At 45.7% G+C, this 20,598-nt stretch overlaps 1 protein-coding gene across 1 annotated transcript in view; it reads right to left on the reverse strand.

Moving 5' to 3' along the window:
• Positions 1-250: 250 nt before the first annotated feature.
• FBXO21 (F-box protein 21) overlaps positions 251-20,598 on the reverse strand; it is a 34,180-nt gene continuing 13,832 nt past the window's right edge. The window contains exons 6-12 of the mRNA XM_087705674.1: positions 19,826-19,962; positions 17,597-17,733; positions 14,502-14,678; positions 13,022-13,154; positions 9,629-9,819; positions 5,281-5,438; positions 251-1,441 (exon numbers count right to left, since the gene is read on the reverse strand). Coding sequence (XP_087561800.1) covers positions 1,266-1,441; positions 5,281-5,438; positions 9,629-9,819; positions 13,022-13,154; positions 14,502-14,678; positions 17,597-17,733; positions 19,826-19,962 — 1,109 coding nt within the window. The 3' untranslated portion in view covers positions 251-1,265. The remainder of the gene's footprint in view (positions 1,442-5,280; positions 5,439-9,628; positions 9,820-13,021; positions 13,155-14,501; positions 14,679-17,596; positions 17,734-19,825; positions 19,963-20,598) is intronic.

Here is a 20,598-nt window from a genome sequence, read left to right on the forward strand (position 1 = left end):
GGACTTCAACTCCCAGAATTCCCCAGCCAGCTGTGCTGGCTGGGGGATTCTGGGAGTTGAAGTCCACAGGACTTCAAGTCTCCAAGGTTGAGAAACACTGGGTTAAACACTTAAATTTCACAGGGAAATGCGCTTGCAGAAGTGTATGAAAACACAGCATGCAAATGAAGGGGGGGGGATCCTGTGAAAATAGCAATTTCACTGCTACAAAACAGCAACGCTCAGGACTTAAAAAGATCGTAGAAGCGTATCATTTTATCCTTTTACAACGCGATAATTAAAAGCTTACCTCCTCTCTGTCCCTAAAAGGCGCGAATCCAGCCGGTGTCAGCGGCACTCTGCCCAGACACACCAGCTCAGAAAATTACATCTTCCAACCGCCTCGAAATATATTATTTACAACAACCGACGAAATCAGTTCTTTCTGCCAGACGGCGTGCAAAAAATCAAAACGGCGCCGATCTTTACCCTGAGAAAAGGACATTTTTTAGACAATTAACGCCGCGTCCTTCGGTGGTTTCTGTTCCTCCCGGTTATGCTTGAGAAATACGCTGTTTTGTCCTCTTTTTTTAAAAAAATGGAGTGAGCAGCAAGCAAACAAGCAGAACGAAAGGAGAAGGATGCTCATCTCCGGCTTCATCACCCAGGTGGTGTTGTCTAATGGAATATTCTGCAGGAAAACGACACGACAACAACCCAGGGCATTTAAAAAAAAAAAAAATGAGTTGTTGGCCTGAAGCAGTGGAGAGAGAGAGAGGCCCTGACAATGTTTCTATAGGAGGATCTTTTGAGTAAGGAAGAAAATCAAATGTCATTCCTAAGATTTTGGCATCTCGTTGCTGGTCAAAGACAGATGTTGCGTTAGTTCCAGAAACGTCCTACCTAGAAATTATCCACGGCTTCCAATTGGCAGAATTTCCTGAATGAGAAGTTTTTTTAAGTCTCGGAAGTTCTTCATTTTGGAGCCCAGGGGGGATTGGGGGGGAGAGGAACCTTCAGAGAAGGTTTCTAAAACTCTGCACGACCCACGTGGGTTTTTGACAAGTGTCAGCACAACGCAGCCGAGGGGGGGTTACACAACACGGAGTTTCACTACTAGCTAGCAAAATGCAGTTCCTCAGACCAGCAGCTGCTTCCTCGTGATGAAATCCCCCACCGCCGCTGTACGAAGTTTCTTCTGTCCTCGCAAAGGGGAAGGGCGTGGAAGAAAAGAGAGAGAGAGAGAGAGGGAGAGAGGGAAAGAGAGAGACAGAGAGAGAGAAATCTCATTCTTTGCTCTCTTCTGTTTTCTGGCCAGCTAAACGCGTGAGCTCCATATCCTCGGGGTATCGGATCTCCAACTCCGGGTTGGCCAGGTAGTACGTGTTGGCAAACTCCTCAAAGTAGCGACCGATGTCTGGGTGAGGGATCTCGTGTGGTTCTGGGTTGAGTTCCAGATTCTCTGCAAAGGGAAAGAAGAGGGAGCGTCTGCACGGAGGGCAGGAGGCTCATGGAGAGGGGCTTCAGAGAGAAGCAACCAAGAGAGAGGAAGCTTAACTCAATGGGGGTCGCGTCAATGGGGAAGCCAGATTCGCTTAGCGGCCACGTTGCTAACTGCAGCGATTCGCTTAACCATCGTGGCGACAAAGACCATAAAATGGAGCAAAACATACTTCAGAAGTGTCTCACTTAGCAACAAAAATCTGGGGGTGCATTGTGGTCGTAAGCCGAGGACTACCTATACGTTAGCCATGGTGCCGTGGTGGCGCAGTGGTTAGAGGACAGTACTGTGGCTATTTCTGCTGGCTGCCTGCAATTTGGCAGTTCAAATCTCACCAGGCTCAAGGTTGACTCAGCCTCACGTCCTTCCGAGGTGGGTAAAATGAGGACCTGAATTGTTGGGGGCAAGAGACTGACTCTGTAAACCGCTTAGAGAGGGCTGGACAGCACTGTGAAGCGGTATATAAGTCTAAGTGCTATTGCTATTTTCCTTCCTTCCTTCCTTCCTTCCTTCCTTCCGGTTGACTAAGCCTTTTGTCCTTCCGAGGTGGGTAAAAGAAGGACCTGGATTGTTCGGGGCAAGAGGCTGACTCTGTAAACCGCTTAGAGAGGGCTGGACAGCACTGTGAAGCAGTATATAAGTCTAAGTGCTATTGCTATTGTCCTTTCCTTCCTTCCTTCCTTCCTTCCTTCCTTCCTTCCTTCCTTCCTTCCTTCCTTCCTTCCTTCCTTCCTTCCAGTTGACTCAGCCTTCTGTCCTTCTGAGGTTGGTAAAAGAAGGACCCGGATTGTTCGGGGCAAGAGGCTGACTCTGTAAACCGCTTAGAGAGGGCCGGAAAGCACTGTGAAGCAGTATATAAGTCTAAGTGCTATTGCTATAGTCCTTCCTTCCTTCCTTCCTTCCTTCCTTCCTTCCTTCCTTCCGGTTGACTAAGCCTTCTGTCCTTCCGAGGTGGGTAAAAGAAGGACCCGGATTGTTGGGGGCAAGAGGCTGACTCTGTAAACCGCTTAGAGAGGGCTGGACAGCACTGTGAAGCAGTATATAAGTCTAAGTGCTATTGCTATTGTCCTTTCCTTCCTTCCTTCCTTCCTTCCTTCCTTCCTTCCTTCCTTCCTTCCTTCCTTCCTTCCTTCCTTCCTTCCAGTTGACTCAGCCTTCTGTCCTTCCGAAGTTGGTAAAAGGAGGACCCAGATTGTTGGGAGCAAGAGGCTGACTCTGTAAACCGCTTAGAGAGGGCCGGAAAGCACTGTGAAGCAGTATATAAGTCTAAGTGCTATTGCTATTGTCCTTTCCTTCCTTCCTTCCTTCCTTCCTTCCTTCCTTCCTTCCTTCCTTCCTTCCTTCCTTCCTTCCTTCCTTCCGGTTGACTCAGCCTTCCGTCCTTCCGAGGTTGGTAAAAGGAGGACCCAGATTGTTGGGGGCAAGAGGCTGACTCTGTAAACCGCTTAGAGAGGGCCGGAAAGCACTGTGAAGCGGTATATAAGTCTAAGTGCTATTGCTATAGTCCGTCCTTCCTTCCTTCCTTCCTTCCTTCCTTCCTTCCTTCCTTCCTTCCTTCCTGTTGACTAAGCCTTCCGTCCTTCCGAGGTTGGTAAAATGAGGACCCAGATTGTTGGGGGCAAGAGGCTGACTCTGTAAACCGCTTAGAGAGGGCTGGAAAGCACTGTGAAGCGGTATATAAGTCTAAGTGTTATTGCTATTGTCCCTTCCTTCCTTCCTTCCTTCCTTCCTTCCTTCCTTCCTTCCTTCCTTCCTTCCTTCCTTCCTTCCTTCCGGTTGACTCAGCCTTCCGTCCTTCCGAGGTGGGTAAAATGAGGATTCAGATTGTTAGGGGTCAAGAGGCTGACTCTGTAAACTGCTTAGAGAGGGCTGTAAAAGCACTATGAAGGGGTATATAAGTCTATGTGCCATTGCCATTAAATTCACCTTCCTGAAATCTATGCAATTCCTTTTTTTTTTTTTTCGAACTTGCCAAGCTGGGTGGGGCTTGACACCCATGGTTTTCCAGGAAAACCATGCTTGCTGCTCTCCATCAACTTCAGTTGTTATTTGAAACGAAGAGGTTGAATAAAATCCAAGGCTCATGCGTGTTTTGATGAGATTCCTGGATGAAATTTCCCTGGAGGTGGAGATTTTTTTAAAAATCCCTATAACCAAAGTTGAGTTGTAGACCAAGTTTACATTATTGGGGCAGGAGGATGACGAAGAGAAGAGAGAGAGAGACAGGAGGAAAAACTACCATATTTTTTGGAGTATAAGACACACCTTTCCACCACCCCCAAAAAAGAAGGTGAAAATCTGGGTGCATCTTATACACTGAATACAGCAGTTTTGACGTCCCGAAACCCCGCCCCCTTCACAAAAATGGACATGCATAGCCTCTAGGAGCCTCGGAGAGTGCTCCTGGGGGCTGGGGAGGGCAAAAACAAGTGAAAAATGGGCCACTTTTTGCTTGTTTTTGCGCCCCCCCCCCCAGCAGCACCCTACAAGCCTCCTAAAGGCTATGCATGCCCCCTTTTTTTTGGCAAAAAACAGGTCCATTTTCGTGAAAAACGGACAGTTTTTTGCTCCTTTTTGCTTCCTCCCCACCCCCAGGTCTCTCAAACTCTGCATGCTCCATTTTTTACAAAAAAACGAGGCGTGCAGAGGATTTGGGAGGTTTGCAGAGTGCAAAAACCTTTTTAAAAAATTACCTCTTCAAAATCCTGGTGCGTCTTATACTCCAAAAAAATACGGTATTTGTCATCAAAATCTAAAAGTGTGCAGAACGCCCTCTGCTGGGAGAACGTTTTTTTTCCTAAGCCTAAAGATAGCTAAATAATGATAAAAGATCAAAATAACTGAAAAATAACAGGAAATGTGCAGATTGGTTTTCCTTCTGATGCTATTCTTATCTTGGAAGACGCAATGACCACTGTGAGAGGACGATCAGTTCCACAGATGTGAAAAAACCCCACCCACAACCGCTACGAAAACGTGTTCTGCAGGAAAGTTATCTTGGGTTGAACTACCATTTAAACCAGCACTGTGGATACCGGTTGGTTGGGTCACAGTGGTGGGTTTCAATTTTTTTTAGAACCTCTTCTGTAGGTGTGGCCTGCTTTGTGGGAGTGGCTTGCTGGCCATGTGACCGGGTGAGTGGCTTGCCGGCCATGTGACTGGGTGGGCGTGGCCAACTTGCAAAATGTGGTGAAACTCACTTAATAACGCTCTTGCTTAGCAACCAAAATGTTGGCTCAGAAACTCTGGCATTTGAAGCACGCAAGTCTTAAAGCTGTCAAGTTACAAGACCCTCGCACCCCTAACCCTTTAGAAAGAAAACCCCAGGGGTGTTCAAACCTGGCAGCTTTAAGACTTGTGGACTTCAACTCCCAGAATTCCTCCTCTCGCTCTTCATCTTGATGATGTGGGGACGGGTGGGGAGGAGGGAGCTGGAACCGGTTCTAAACGGCACTGTAGATTTGTGGAACCTCTTCTATAGAAGAGGTTGGAACTGGCAGGAACCCACCTCTGGGAATTACTGGGAGTTTTCCCCAGCTCTATCAAGAAGCAGCAGAGACTGAATGGAACGTGGCTCTACCCTTAGCCGTAAAAAAGAACCACCAAATCTCCTGCTGTTGAAATGACACAAGGGGTCCTTGGTGCTCTCTGAGCTCAGTGGTTTATGTGGCGCTGGGGATTCGAACCGTCGAACTGCCGACCTTTCTGATCTTAGCTGCCGAGTCTTAGCCACTGAGCCACCGCGCCAGAGGGTGGCTAAGCAACCATAAATAAGCTTGTTGGAAATCCTGCCTGCCTACCTTGGGCGGCGTATCGGCACGAGCCATCTTCCACTAAAACGTTGTAGAAAGGCTGGTGAGGGCCATGGGGCAGGCTGTGGACATTCATGTTTCGGATCCATTCGTGCCCCATCATGCACGCTGGGTCCCACCCGTAGATGACACAGTTGTAGCCGTATCTAAATGGAAGCAGAAAGAGGATACACAATGCCATCATCAAGGGTTGAAGGGAATCTACCACATTCAAATGGGGAAAAGAAAAAATAATAATAATTGCAACATGAGAGGGTACCAGAAGGGAAGAATAAGACAATTCTTAGAGAAAACTAGAATAACTAAAACCCCAGAAAAATTTAAGAAGGCACCAGAAGAACGAATAACAATGATGGAAGTAATAGAAGGCATCAAAAGGCAAAAGAAGGGGAAAACACCAGGACCAGATGGATGATTGGGAGAACTGTAGCAAACACTACAAGAAGTAGCAAGATAATGTTGGAACTATTTAATGACTTACTAAGGGAGGCCAAGATACCAGAAACGTGGATGGAGCCGTATATAACACTTATGCCAAAAGAAGATCTACAACAAGTAAAAAAAAACCTATGGACCTATTTAACTACTAAATGTGGATTATAAAATTTTTGCAGAAAGAATGAAGAGCCTTTTAAATGAACTTATGCACGTAGGCCAAAATGGATTTCTCTTAGGGAAGAAGGAAGGGAAAGAAGAGGAGGAAGGAAGGGAGGGAGGGAGGGAGGGAGGGAGAAAAGGAAAGGAAAATAAGGCGATGTCACAACAGGAGGAAGGGATGGTAAACAAAGCGACCCAAACTGTATATTATAACCTATTAAATGAAGTAGGCACCTGAGGGTAGAACAAGAAGCAATGGGTGGAAACTAATCAAGGAGAGAAGCAACTTAGAACTGAGGAGAAATTTCCTGACAGTGAGAACAATTAATCAGTGGAACAGAAATTGCCTCCAGAAGTTGTGAATGCCCCAACACTGGAAGTCTTTAAGAAGATGTTGGATAGCCATTTGTCTGAAACAGTATAGGGTTTCCTGCCTAGGCAGGGGGTTGGACTAGAAGACCTCCAAGGTCCCTTCCAACTCTGCTATTTTATTGTATTAAATAATAAATGTATAAGAATGATAAGTGTCAAGAAGAATAACAATTATGTGAATGTATACTTAAAATGGTATTCAAGAGAATAAAAAATAAAAAAAAAATTCTGAGGGAAAAAATGTTTGAAGGGCAGGCTGAGAGATTCTGCAATGAGAAGAAGGACGGGTATTGTGAATATCATCGTAAGCAGTGTCTCTTGGGTGAAAACTCTTTGGCATGTTTGAGGAGGAGGAGGAGGAGGAGGAGGAGGAAGGCTATGGGGTGCTTTGGTGCTCTCTGAGCTTGTTTTCTTGCAGACCCAAAGTAGGTTTACATCCTCAGTGCTAGTACTACCCTGTTTCCCCAAAAGTAAGACCTCCCCAGATAATATGCCCAGTCGGGCTTTGGAGCGCATGCGCTAAAAATAAGACCTCCCCCGAAAATATTGCAACACAGCAGCAGCCATGAGGTGACCACGCTCTCCGCCTGCTGCACCCCAAAAATAATAAGACCTCCCCGAAAATAAGGCCAAGTGCTTATTTCGGAGGTGGGGTCCCAAAAGAAAATAAGACCCTGTCTTATTTTTGGGGAAACATGGGATGGTATTACCTAGTTGAGTCATGAAAGAAAACACCTCAGAGAGCACCAAAGATCCCATAGATCTCCTCCTCCTCCTCCTCTTTGCAAACTTCACTCCCTTCTAGCACTGATGATGTTGCCTAGTTGAGTCATGAAACGTCTGCAAGAAAACAAGCAAGCTCAGAGAGCACCAAGGACCCCACAGTCCTCCTTCTTCTGCTTCTCTCTCTCTCTCTTTCCTTCTTTCTCTTTCTTTCTCTCTCTGTTTCTATCTATCTATCTATCTATCTATCTATCTATCTATCTATCTATCTATCTATCTATCTATCTATCTACTTACCTATCTACCTACCTACCTACCTATCTCCAGACCCAATCCCTTCTAGCACTGATGATGTTCCCTAGTTGGGTCACAAAACGTCTGCAAGAAAACAAGCAAACTCAGAGAGCACCAAGAACCCCTCGTTTCAACACCAAATATTCTCCTTTATTGTAGACGTATAAACTCACAGTCTCATTCATGACTTAGGGAAGATTTCACCCATACACTACAACTTAGAACTACTTACGTTCTCACCTTGTTGCTAACCGTGGGAAACACTCTCTCCTACAAACACATTTATTACATATTTCTCCACTGATTATACACCTTCTAGAGCTGTTACTTGTCAGCAGCTTCATTGAGCAGTTAAGGGTCTGTTTGTTTCGTTTGGCTTGGGCAAAAGTCGGGAAGCAAAGCTTGTTCTGAGCCAAAACCTTTCCCTCCGATATATATATTCTACTCTTAAAAAGTGTGGGATTTAAAAGACGGGCATTCACCACTATGTCCCTCTGCTCCCACCAAGTTCTCGGATTCACTTAACTAGATTTTTTTTAAAAAAAGTGATCAAAATGGAAAGTAGATTATCGGCACTGGGGCTGCACCTTTATTTTCAGAAGATTTTAGCCTCAAGCTAGATTTCAAGTTCCAAGCAAACAGGAGATGGGAAAGGCTGGAGGTCAGAGCTGCATGGAAGTCTGCCCAGTTGCTGGTGGTGGGGAGGAGGATAAAAATAAACTAGGATGGTGGAGGAGGGCCTGGGAGATCAAGAAGCAGGGACAAGCAATTATCTCAAAAGTTTTGTCTTCTAGGAAATGTTAGTTGGGAAATGAGGGAGAGAATGAGAATGAGAGAGGGAACCCAAGAGGGAGAGAATGAGAGAGGGAGAGGGAGAATGAAAGAGAGGGAGAGAATGAAAGAGGGAGAGAGACAGAGAAAGGGGGAGAAGAAAGAGAGAGAGAAACAAAGGAGAGAGAGGGAGAGAGAGAAAGAGGGAGAAAGAGAAGAGAATGAGAAATAGAGAAAAAAAGGAGAAAGAGTGAGAGAAAGAGAATGAGAGAGAGAACGAAAGAGGGAGAGAACGAGAGATGGAGAGGGAGAATGAAAGAGAGGGAGAGAATGAAAGAGGGAGAGAGAGACAAAGAGAAAGGGGGAGGAGAAAGAGAGAGAGAAACAAAGGAGAGAGAAAGAGAGGGAGAGAAAGAAAGAAAAGAGAATGAGAAATAGAGAAACAAAGGAGAGAGAAAGAGTGAGAGAAAGAGAATGAGAGAGAGAATGAAAGGTGGAGAGAATGAAAGAGGGAGAGGGAGAGAATCAAAGAGTGAGAGAGATACAAAGAGAAAGGGGAAGAAGAGAGAGAGAAACAAAGGAGAGAGAAAGAGAGGGAGAGAAAGAGGGAGAAAGAGAAGAGAATGAGAAATAGAGAAACAAAGGAGAGAGAAAGAGTGAGAGAAAGAGAATGAGAGCGAGAACGAGAGGGAGAGAATGAGAGAGGGAGAGGGAGAATGAAAGAGAGGGAGAGAATGAAAGAGGGAGAGAGAGACAAAGAGAAAGGGGGAGAAGAAAGAAAGAGAGAAACAAAGGATAGAGAAAGAGAGGGAGAGAGAGAAAGAGGGAGAAAGAGAAGAGAATGAGAAATAGAGAAACAAAGGAGAGAGAAAGAGAGAGAGAGAACGAAAGAGGGAGAGAATGGGAGGGAGAATGAAAGAGAGGGAGAGAATGAAAGAGGGAGAGAGAGACAAAGAGAAAGGGGGAAAAGAAAGAGAGAGAGAAACAAAGGAGAGAGGGAGAGAGAGAAAGAGGGAGAAAGAGAAGAGAATGAGAAATAGAGAAACAAAGGAGAGAAAGAGTGAGAGAAAGAGAATGAGAGAGAGAAAGAAAGAGGGAGAGAATGAGAGATGGAGGGAGAATGAAAGAGGGAGAATGAAAGAGGGAGAGAGAGACAAAGAGAAAGGGGGAGAAGAAAGAGAGAGAGAAACAAAGGAGAGAGAAAGAGAGGGAGAGAGAAAGAGGGAGAAAGAGAATGAGAAATAGAAAAACAAAGGAGAGAGAAAGAGTGAGAGAAAGAGAATGAAAGAGGGAGAAAGAGAGAGGGAGAGAGAGAGAGAGAGGCAGGCAGGCAGGCAGATAGATTGACAGAAAGACAGATGAGACAATCTATTTAGGAATTCATTATTCTTGTTTCATCTCTTCTACTTATTACTCTAACAAAAAATAAAACAAGCGTCCCACTTGGTGATGTGTTTTCCTGGTCTACCTTACAAGGCTGACAAAAACACGCCTCTCTTGCACTGTTTGGAGTTGGGGGTTTTTTTTTTTGGTTGTACAGATGTGGATTCCCACTTTTGCAGCTGGTGGTGGCTCTCACCTTTTGTGCTTCATAACCAGGCCGATGGAAAAGGTGATGTCTTTGTGTTTCTCGTCCGAATGGAGTTTCACATCGGGCCCGGCCTCATCTTTCCGACGCTCGATGTGCTCGAGGGTGTGCTGGACTAGATACCCCACTGCTCCTTGCTGGGAAGGGTCCAAGGCCTGGATGTGCTGCAGGATGTCCAGAACCTTTAAGAGAGTTAAACAGCTCTCAATCAATCAATCAATCAATCAATCCTCCTATAACTCGACATTTAGTAAGTCCAATCTAGGATATTCATTTCAGCCTTTTCAGAAGGTAGCATAGGGCGCCATAATCCTCGACTTATGTCTATGATTGAGCCCAGTACATCATGCCGATTGTTAAACTTGTAAGAATAGAATAGAAAGATAGCATAGGATAAAATAGAATAGAAGGATAGCATGGGATAGGAATAGAATAGAACGGAACAGGATAGGATAGAAGGATAGGATAGAATAGGATAGAATAGCAGGATAGGAATGGGATAGAATAAAAGGATAGCATAGGATAGGATAGAATAGCAGGATAGGATAGGATAGAATAGCAGGATAGGATAGGATAGAATAGCAGGATAGCATAGGATAGAATAGAAGGATAGGATAGGATAGAATAGCAGGATAGGATAGGATAGAATAGCAGGATAGGATAGGATAGAATAGAAGGATAGGATAGGAATGGGATAGAATAGAAGGACAGGATAGAATAAAAGGATAGGATAGGATAGAATAGCAGGATAGGATAGGATAGAATAGCAGGATAGGATAGGATAGAATAGAAGGATAGGATAGGAATGGGATAGAATAGAAGGACAGGATAGAATAGAAGGATAGGATAGGATAGAATAGCAGGATAGGATAGGATAGAATAGCAGGATAGGATAGGATAGGATAGAAGGATAGGATAGAATAGGATAGAATAGCAGGACAGGATAGAATAAAAGGATAGGATAGGATAGAATAGAAGGATAGGACAGGATAGAATAGCAGGATAGGATAGGAATGGGATAGAATAGAAGGATAGGATAGGATAGAAGGATAGGATAGAATAGGATAGAATAGCAGGACAGGATAGAATAGAAGGATAGTATAGGATAGAATAAAAGGATAGGACAGGATAGAAGGATAGGATAGAATAGCAGGATAGGATAGGATAGAATAGAGCTGGAAGGGACCTTAGAGGTCTTCTAGTCCAGCCCTCTGTCACTGTTTGAACAGTTCTAAGTCAAGGACTAGCTGTGATTGTGTACCTGAAATTCTGTGTATTTCCTTTTTGACACTGTTTTTATAAGTTAATTTTTTTTAAAGGTTAATTATAATACAATGGATTGAAGCTTAAACCAATATTTCTGGATCCTCTCCCTTTTTCCCATTTCACTTAATATAATATTTACAAAAGGGTGGAGTTAGAATGGGAGACAGAAACTGTGTTTTCTGATTTAGAGACAGGCCTAAAAACAGTTATTTTAGTCCAAAGGTCGCAAAAGTGAGCCACGTTTATCTGAATTTATGTAGTTGTTTTTTTAAAAACTGCCTTGCTGGATACACTGTCCTCTGAAGATGGTTCAAAAGAGCAAAACACACAAAGGTGCTAGTTGTCACTTATAAAGCCCTTCATGGTATTGGACCTGGGTACTTGAGAGACCGCCTGCTGCCAATTACCTCCCAAAGACCCATTAGATCACACAGAGCAGGCCTCCTCTGGGTTGTGTCTACCAGCCAATGTCATCTGGCTACTACCCGGGGGAGGGCCTTCTCTGTGGCAGCTCCGGCCCTTTGGAACGAACTCCCCCGCAGAGATTCGGACCCTCACCTCTCTTCAGGCCTCCCGAAAAGCCGTTAAAACCTGGCTGTGTCGGCAGGCCTGGGGTCGATAAATTCCCTTCCCCTCTCGAATCGTGTGGCTGTTGGTTGTTTTTAAATGCCCTGTATTTTTGTAGTTTTTGTGTTTTTCCCTTCCCCTCCTTGGGTTTGTGCGCCGCCCTGAGTCCCGCAGGGAATAGGGCGGCATATAAATAAAATGAAACTCAAACTCAAACTCAAAATACTGTTATTGCCCAGCCCCAAATGATAAGTTAAACAAGTCAGAGCTGATTTTTAAAAAAATGTTTTTTCAGCAACATAGATACAATCTGGCAACCGTTAATTTAAAACAAAAATCAACATCCCGCAAGAAAAATGAAGCTGAATTATACAGAAAAGGCAACAAGAGATAAAAAAATAAGTTACACAAAAAACAAAACGGCTAAAATGACAGCAGTAAATCAAAGCAAACAAACAAACAGCAGCGATACAGAGAATAATATCCAGATGGTGAAAACGACTCGAATTCAAAACCTGAATGGGATAAAAAAAAAGAAAGTCCTTTTCAGCCACAAAGGACGATGAGAGAGAAAAATATACATGAGAATTTTATAGAACAGTGCTTGCCAACAAGAGTTTTAAGGTTTGTAGGAGTTTAGCCAATTAAGAGAAGCAAGTACTGGGGATATCAAAAATACAAACTGGTTGAGTTCAACACACTTTCAACTAAGTGGGGAAAGCCAGGAAGCTTTCAGATTTGGGTTAATGTCAGGATTCCAAACAGCATCCAAAATTAAATCAGAGTCCAAGGCAAAGGATTGCTCAAAGTTCCAATTTATTAAGAGAGCCATGTTGGCACAACTGGGAAAACCTGAATCTGAAAGCTTCCCGGTTTTCCCCACCCAATCGAAAGTTCAAGATCCTGCCCCCACCCCCACGTCCATCCCATGGTCCAATCTCCTTCTGCCATGATGGCAATTGCTCCCATCCAGTTCCGGTCAGGTGCAGAGGTGCAAAGACAAAGGATGACCTTGACTTTCTAGAAAGAATGTTATTATGGCTACATCGCGTCTCACTCCTACAACCCCCTCTCCCGTTTTCCTCACAATAGAAAAGGCATAGTAGAATAATAGAAAAGAGTGGCAGGCCAAAGACCCAAAAGAAAAGATGGCTGCAGGCCTGACATCCAATTTTTCAAAAAGGAAGAGAAGGGAGCAGAGAAAACCAAACTCTTGAGGAGAAGCAACTTTCATCTATCCATCCTCATCATTTAATGACACTATAATCCCTTGGGTGGGGAGGCAGAATCTGGGCAAATGACTGGAGCTAGCAGAGTGTTTTAATGGCCAGATGCCCTTCCTGTCGCCAATGAGGAGTTTTGTTCAGCAGATATATCCTCATTGTGCCCAGAGAGAGAAAAATCTGCCTCTAGTTAGGATCGAACTCACAGCCTCCTGATTTTGAGGCGAGAGCGCCACCTCTAGGCCACTGCACCACTCCAACATCCATCCATCTCTCTGATTATTTCATGCATTGGATGCCTGCTCTACGTAGCGCGAATCCCAAGTACCTTTTCTGGCCAGATTCCCAGGTGAAAATAGAGTCTCGCTTGGAGCATTAGGTGCTGGACGTTGTCTGGATACATGGCCAAATACAAATCCAGAGAGTCTCTCAGGAGCTGGTATGACTGGTCAGTGCTTTCCCTAGCAAACAGACAGCAACACATTCAAATCAAATCATGTTTTCACAGAGACATTTACCATCACGTAGCTGTGATGTCCCACTGTCAATCAACTGCACTGTTAATAGCAATAGCAATAGCAGTTAGACTTATATACCGCTTCATAGGGCTTTCAGCCCTCTCTAAGCGGTTTACAGAGTCAGCATATTGCCCCCAACAACAATCCGGGTCCTCATTTTACCCACCTCGGAAGGATGGAAGGCTGAGTCAACCCTGAGCCGGTGAGATTTGAACAGCCGAACTGCAGAACTGCAGTCAGCTGAAGTAGCCTTCAGTGCTGCATTTAACCACTGCGCCACCTCGGCTCTGTTAGCTGACCAGCCACTAACCCAGACCTTGCATCCAATGCAATATTAATATTGTTGCTTATACAATGCCGCTGTGGTCAAGAGCAATATATATATAACTAGTCCTTTCTTCCATTGTCATACAAAACTGCTATTGTTTTGAAGTTTCTTTCAGTGGTTAGATCAGATGTTGCTGCCTTTCTAAACCACCCTTCTGTGTTCTGTAACAATAACAGAATAACACAGCTGGAAGAGACCTTGGTGGTCTTCTAGTCCAACCCTCTGCTCATTGGAAGCTTTCAGGAAGAGACTGGACGGACAATTGTCTGGAAGAGTTCAGGATCTCCACTCTATATTGTTCCAGGCAAATGGACATCCAGTCTCTTCTTAAGAGCCTCCAGTAGCGGAGCACCACGACTTCTCCATGGTCATGTGGGGAGCTGGGCCTTGGTTAATGAGGACTTGGACCTCCATGGTCAATGAGAATCTAGTCCTCCATGGTCAATGAGAATCTAGTCCTCCATGGTCATTGAGAACTTGGAACCCTTTAACAATGAGGACTTGGACCTCCATGGTCAATGAGAATCTAGTCCTCCATGGTCAATGAGAATCTAGTCCTCCATGGTCATTGAGAACTTGGAACCCCTTGGCAATGAAGACTTGGACCTCCATGGTCAATGAGGACTGGGACCTCCGTGGTCAATGAGGACTTGGACCTCCATGGTCAATGAGAATCTAGTCCTCCATGGTCAATGAGAATCTAGTCCTCCATGGTCATTGAGAACTTGGAACCCCTTGGCAATGAGGACTTGGACCTTCATGGTCAATGAAAACTTGGACCTTCATGGTTACATGGAGAGTTGGACCTCTGTAATTAATGAGGATCTGGACCTCCATGGTTAATGAAGACTTGGACCTCCATGGTCAATGACAATCTAGTCCTCCATGGTCAAGTGGGGACTTGGGCCTCCTCTAACACAACGGAACTGCTAAGGCTATTGCAATCTTTCCTAGATTCTTACCGCTTTCCAATATTTAGCAAGTTGCCCACCATCCGCTGCAGAACCTCTTTGGCTGTTGCCACGCCGTAAAACTCCTCTGTCACGTGGTGCCCAATCAAGTATTCACATTCTTTGACCGTCAGCTGCCGCCCCTTCCCAAAAGCATCAATGTACGTGTAGTCAAATATATTTGTGCTCCTGGCAAAAAGAAAAACGAAACCAAAGGGGAATTCCTTTCTGATCATGCTTCTCCTCCACATCTCTGGCCCCTGGTAGGGACCCTCCCTAGTTTTCCAGAGAGGAAAGAAGGGGAGAAATACAGCAAGTCCTCGACATTTAGTGACCGTTGGAAGTTATGCTGGCTCTGAAAAAAGTGACTTATGACAGTTTTTCACACTTGTGACTGTTGTAGCAGCCCATGGTCACATGATCAAAATTTGGACACTTGGCAACTGGACTACATATAAAGATTCCAAATAGCATCCAAAAGTTAATCAGAGTCCAAGGCAAAGTATTGCTCCAAGTTCCAATTTATTAAGAGAGCCATGTTGGCACATCTGGGAAAACCTGAATCTGAAAGCTTCCCGGTTTTCCCTACCCAGTTGAAAGTTCAATATCTTGTCCCCCATACCCACAAGTCCATCCCATGGTCCAATATCCCTCTGCCATGCTGGCACCCATCCAGTTCCAGTAAGGTGGAGAGGTTGAGAGACAAAGGATGACCTTGGCTTTCTAGAAAGAATGTTGTTATGGCTTCATAGTATGCGACTCCATATAATCCCTCCTCCCATTTTCCCACACTAGAAAAGGCATACTACAATAACAGAAAGTGTGGCAGGCTAAAGATCCAAAAGAAAAGATGGCTGCAGGCCTGACAATATATTTATGATGGTTGGGGTCATCTCCTTTCGCAACCTTCTGACAAGCAAACTCAATCATCCTCTTTTAACGACCCCATAATCCCTTGCCAGGTGGAGTCTGGTCAACTGAATGAAGCTAGCAGAGTGTTTTCATGGACGGATGCCCTTCCAGTTGCCAATGCGGAGTTTTGTTCCGCAGATATATTCTCAGTGTGCCCAGAGAGAGAAAGATCTGCCTTTAACTAGGATTGAACTCACAGCCTCCCGATTGTGAGGCGAGAGCTCCCCCTCTAGGCCACCGCACTGCCCCGAGAAGCAAAATCAACGGGGAAGCCAAATTCACTCTACTAACTTAAAAAATGCAGTGATTGATTTAACGACCGCGTCAAGAAATATCGTCAAATGAGGCCAACATTAACCGCCTCATTTAGCCACAGAGGTTTTGGGCTCAACTGACCACATTAAGACGGAGCTAGTCCTCCCGCACTATTCTGCATGGTTGACCCAAAGCCCATCTCTTCTTTTTTTTAGCCCTGCAGGAGGCTGATCTGGAGCTCCCCGTTTTGAAGCTTAAATGGAGGTTTTGCAAAAGGCAAAGGGGTGCCAGGTAAGCCCACCCCCCTCCTGCCACGAGGCATGAAATGGTGCCACTGATAAAGAGAACCGATAGGGTTCTGAAAGCATCCTGGGCGGCCTACTGCTCTGACCCCAGGCTACCTTAGAAAGCAAGAAGCAGAGTCTGGGTTCCTTTCATTCACAGCCAGCAAGGCTTTAGCAAACAAGTCTTTCAGAGGAATATTTATCCACACGCACCTTATCTCGTCTGGCGAGCTGCCAGATAACTAGTTACCAAACGCAGGGCAAGGCAAAACTTGGCACTTATCTCTTATAATCACAAACAGAACTTTCCAGACTGACTGAATGATTTGTTTCCTGCAAAAGCCCCCTCCCCATTGGCTCCTCTTTTTTGTTTCTTCTGGGAGGGGCCAATCACCTCTAAGGTGTGGCTTTACTCCCAAGTCCACCTTGCTTTCTTAGTTGTCCTTGTCTTCTGGCAGCTCTGCGCATACTGGGAACAGGCTCCAGCTGTTCCTCTGCCTCACTGCTGTATAGCTCCCTCTCTGCCCCCAACGCAGAGCCCTCGTCTGCTGCTTTCCTCAGCCGCCAGGACTGGCCCATGTTCCTCCCTAACCTCCTCACTGTCTCGACTCTGCTGTTAGCTCTGCTGGCTGCCAGCGGGCCACAACACCCTCATCAGCCTGTAACATCGACAGAGCTCTTGGGAGGGCTGGATTGATAGCTTTCCGTTCCCACGCCAACCTCTTCTCACGGAGTTAATGAGACTGTGGACGCTGCTCGTGATGACGGATTTCTCTACCACTGAGTAACAGGGTCTTTCTAACTGAGCACCACCATTTTTCTTTCATGGAAGGAAACACATTTATACCCCCCCCCCTTTTTTTTAAACGATGACTTCATCGTCTGGCATGGCTGAAGAAGAGAATTGCAACCTGGGATGTTTAAATGTAGCAGTGACTTGAAATACCATATTTTTTGGAGTATAAGATGCAAACCCCCCCCCCTAAAAAAAGAGGGTGAAAATCTGGGTCGAGCCGAGGTGGCACAGTTAGAGTGCAGTACTGTAGGCCACTTCAGCTGACTGCTATCTGCAGTTCAGCAGTTCAAATCTCACCGGCTCAAGGTTGACTCAGCCTTCCATCCTTCCGAGGTGGGTGAAATGAGGACCCAGACTGTGGGGGCGATACGCTGACTCTGTAAACCACTTAGAGAGGGCTGAAAGCCCTATGAAGCGGTATATAAGTCTAACTGCTATTGCTATCTTATACACACTGAATACAGCATTTTTGGCCTACTGAAACCCCGTCCCCTTTGCAAAAACGGAACATGCAGAGGATTTGGGAGGCTTGCAAAGTGCTTCTGGGGGCTGGGGAGGGCAAAAATGAGCAAAAAACAGCCCCCTCCAGCCCCCAGGAGCACTCTATAAGTCCCCCAAAGGTCTGCATGCCCTCCCACACTTTTTCTTTTTGCAAAAAATCGAGGTGTGCAGAGATTTTCGGAGGCCTGCAGAGTGCAAAAACTTTTTTTTTTTAAATGTACCTCTTCAAAATCATGCTGCATCTTATACTCTGGTGCGTCTTATAGTCCGAAAAATACGGTAAATCTTCCCTCTCGCTCCCTGGGGAGGAATTGCACAGAAGTGGAACAGATGGGGGAATGGGGAGAAATGAAGCTTACCCTTCTTTTCCCTGGCACCATCTGAGCAGAAAGTGACTGGGGAAATTGACCGCTTCGAGCTGGACGCCCAACTGCTTGGCAATCGTCAAATACAACACCGACAAGCTGATTGGGATTCCGGTCCTGCGACTCAAAACCTGAAGGAAAGAGAGAAGAACGAGAAGGTCTATGGGGATCCTCAGTCCTCCAGCTCAGGGTTGTCCCAAAGGTGCTTTTTTCAAGAGGCAACTGGACTTTCTTCTTTTTTCTTTGAAGACATTTCGCTTCTCATCCAAGAAGCTTCTTCAGTTCGTGAAGCGAAATGGCTGGGTGTCTTTGGGCCAATCACCGGGAGATGGTGAGTTCTAGTCTTGCCTTAGGCATGAAAACCGGCTGGCTGACTTTGGGCTAATCACCGGGAGATGGTGAGTTCTAGTCTTGCCTTAAGCATGAAAACCAGCTGGGTGACTTTGGGCTAATCACCGGGAGATGGTGAGTTCTAGTCTTGTCTTAAGCATGAAAACCGGCTGGGTGTCTTTGGGCCAATCACCGGGAGATGGTGAATTCTAGTCTTGCCTTAAGCATGAAAACCGGCTGGGTGACTTTGGGCCAATCACCAGGAGATGGTGAGTTCTAGTCTTGCCTTAAGCATGAAAACCGGCTGGGTGACTTTGGGCTAATCACCGGGAGATGGTGAGTTCTAGTCTTGCCTTAAGCATGAAAACCGGCTGGGTGTCTTTGGGCTAATCACCGGGAGATGGTGAGTTCTAGTCTTGCCTTAAGCATGAAAACCGGCTGGGTGACTTTGGGCTAATCACCGGGAGATGGTGAGTTCTAGTCTTGCCTTAAGCATGAAAACCAGCTGGGTGACTTTGGGCTAATCACCGGGAGATGGTGAGTTCTAGTCTTGTCTTAAGCATGAAAACCGGCTGGGTGTCTTTGGGCCAATCACCGGGAGATGGTGAATTCTAGTCTTGCCTTAAGCATGAAAACCGGCTGGGTGACTTTGGGCCAATCACCAGGAGATGGTGAGTTCTAGTCTTGCCTTAAGCATGAAAACCGGCTGGGTGACTTTGGGCTAATCACCGGGAGATGGTGAGTTCTAGTCTTGCCTTAAGCATGAAAACCGGCTGGGTGTCTTTGGGCTAATCACCGGGAGATGGTGAGTTCTAGTCTTGCCTTAAGCATGAAAACCGGCTGGGTGACTTTGGGCTAATCACCGGGAGATGGTGAGTTCTAGTCTTGCCTTAAGCATGAAAACCGGCTGGGTGTCTTTGGGCCAATCACCGGGAGATGGTGAGTTCTAGTCTTGCCTTAAGCATGAAAACCGGCTGGGTGTCTTTGGGCCAATCACTAGGAGATGGTGAGTTCTAGTCTTGCATTAAGCATGAAAACCGGCTGGGTGACTTTGGGCCAATCACCAGGAGATGGTGAGTTCTAGTCTTGCCTTAAGCATGAAAACCGGCTGGGTGACTTTGGGCTAATCACCGGGAGATGGTGAGTTCTAGTCTTGCATTAAGCATGAAAACCGGCTGGGTGACTGGGCCAATCACCGGGAGATGGTGAGTTCTAGTCTTGCCTTAAGCATGAAAACCGGCTGGGTGTCTTTGGGCCAATCACCGGGAGATGGTGAGTTCTAGTCTTGCCTTAAGCATGAAAACCGGCTGGGTGACTTTGGGCCAATCACCGGGAGATGGTGAGTTCTAGTCTTGCCTTAAGCATGAAAACTGGCTGGGTGACTTTGGGCCAATCACCGGGAGATGGTGAGTTCTAGTCTTGCCTTAAGCATGAAAACTGGCTGGGTGTCTTTGGGCCAATCACCGGGAGATGGTGAGTTCTAGTCTTGCCTTAAGCATGAAAACCGTCTGGGTGACTTTGGGCCAATCACCGGGAGATGGTGAGTTCTAGTCTTGCCTTAAAGCATGAAAACTGGCTGGGTGACTTTGGGCCAATCACCGGGAGATGGTGAGTTCTAGTCTTGCCTTAAAGCATGAAAACTGGCTGGGTGTCTTTGGGCTAATCACCAGGAGATGGTGAGTTCTAGTCTTGCCATTGACCAGGAGGCTGGGAGTTCTAGCCCTGCCTTAGCCATGAAAGGTAGCTTCTAATTCTAATACTAGAATTTTTAATTGTATATTTGCAGAGTGTTTTTATTTGTTCTGGTCTCTGGTCTGCAATAAACCGAATTGAATTGAAAACCAGAATGTGGGCTAGAAATACATCCTTGTCTGGTCAAAGGGAACGCCTTACCTGATGGATGTATGAATTCTGACAATTGTAATAATCCACCTCGTTCCCTCGGTACTTCAACTGCTCGTAGAGGACGCAGTTCATGGCATCCAGAACCTGCCTCTGAAGCTCCACCTGAGAGACGATCAAGACCTCTCCTTCAAAAAAAGAAAAAAGAAGCCAGAGGCAACAAAAATAAGAGAAAGGAAATGTTCTTATTCATTTGTACCTCATCTTTCTTCCATTAGCGTTGTCACCCCCTCCACCCAATTTTCTCAGCAAGGCCAGTCGGGCTGATAAGTGGAGGATGAGTCCCCAAAGGGACTTTGTAAGCGAAATGGGCAGCATAAAAATTTAATAAAGAAATTAAAATAAAGGTACGAGAGTTTCCACCATGTCGTCTTGTTCGGTTTATTTATTTAAACTAGCAAAGGAAATCGTTAGTTCGATAGTTTACTTCTCCCTTTGGAGTAGGTAACCTTTGCTGTTTTTTCCACAAAGCTACCAGAGGACAGAGACATTATAACACTTAGCAACAGACTTACCATATTTTTCAGACTATAAGAGGCACCGGAGTATAAGACGCACCAAGATCAGGCCTCCCAAACCCTCTGCAGGCCTTGTTTTTGGGGAAAGACGGTGCATGCAGAGATTTTGAGAGACCTGCAAAGTGCTCCTGGGGGCAAAAACTGGCACGTTTTTCACGAAAACAGGCCCAGGTTTCTCCCCCCACAAAAACAGGGCATGCATAGACTTTGGGAGGCTTGCAGAGTGCTCCTGGGGGCAAAAAACAG

This window comes from Thamnophis sirtalis, unplaced genomic scaffold, assembly GCF_051295495.1.
Source record: "Thamnophis sirtalis isolate CommonGarterSnake01/CBP01778 unplaced genomic scaffold, rThaSir2_p1.2 scaffold_2, whole genome shotgun sequence".
Lineage (NCBI taxonomy): Eukaryota > Metazoa > Chordata > Lepidosauria > Squamata > Natricidae > Thamnophis > Thamnophis sirtalis.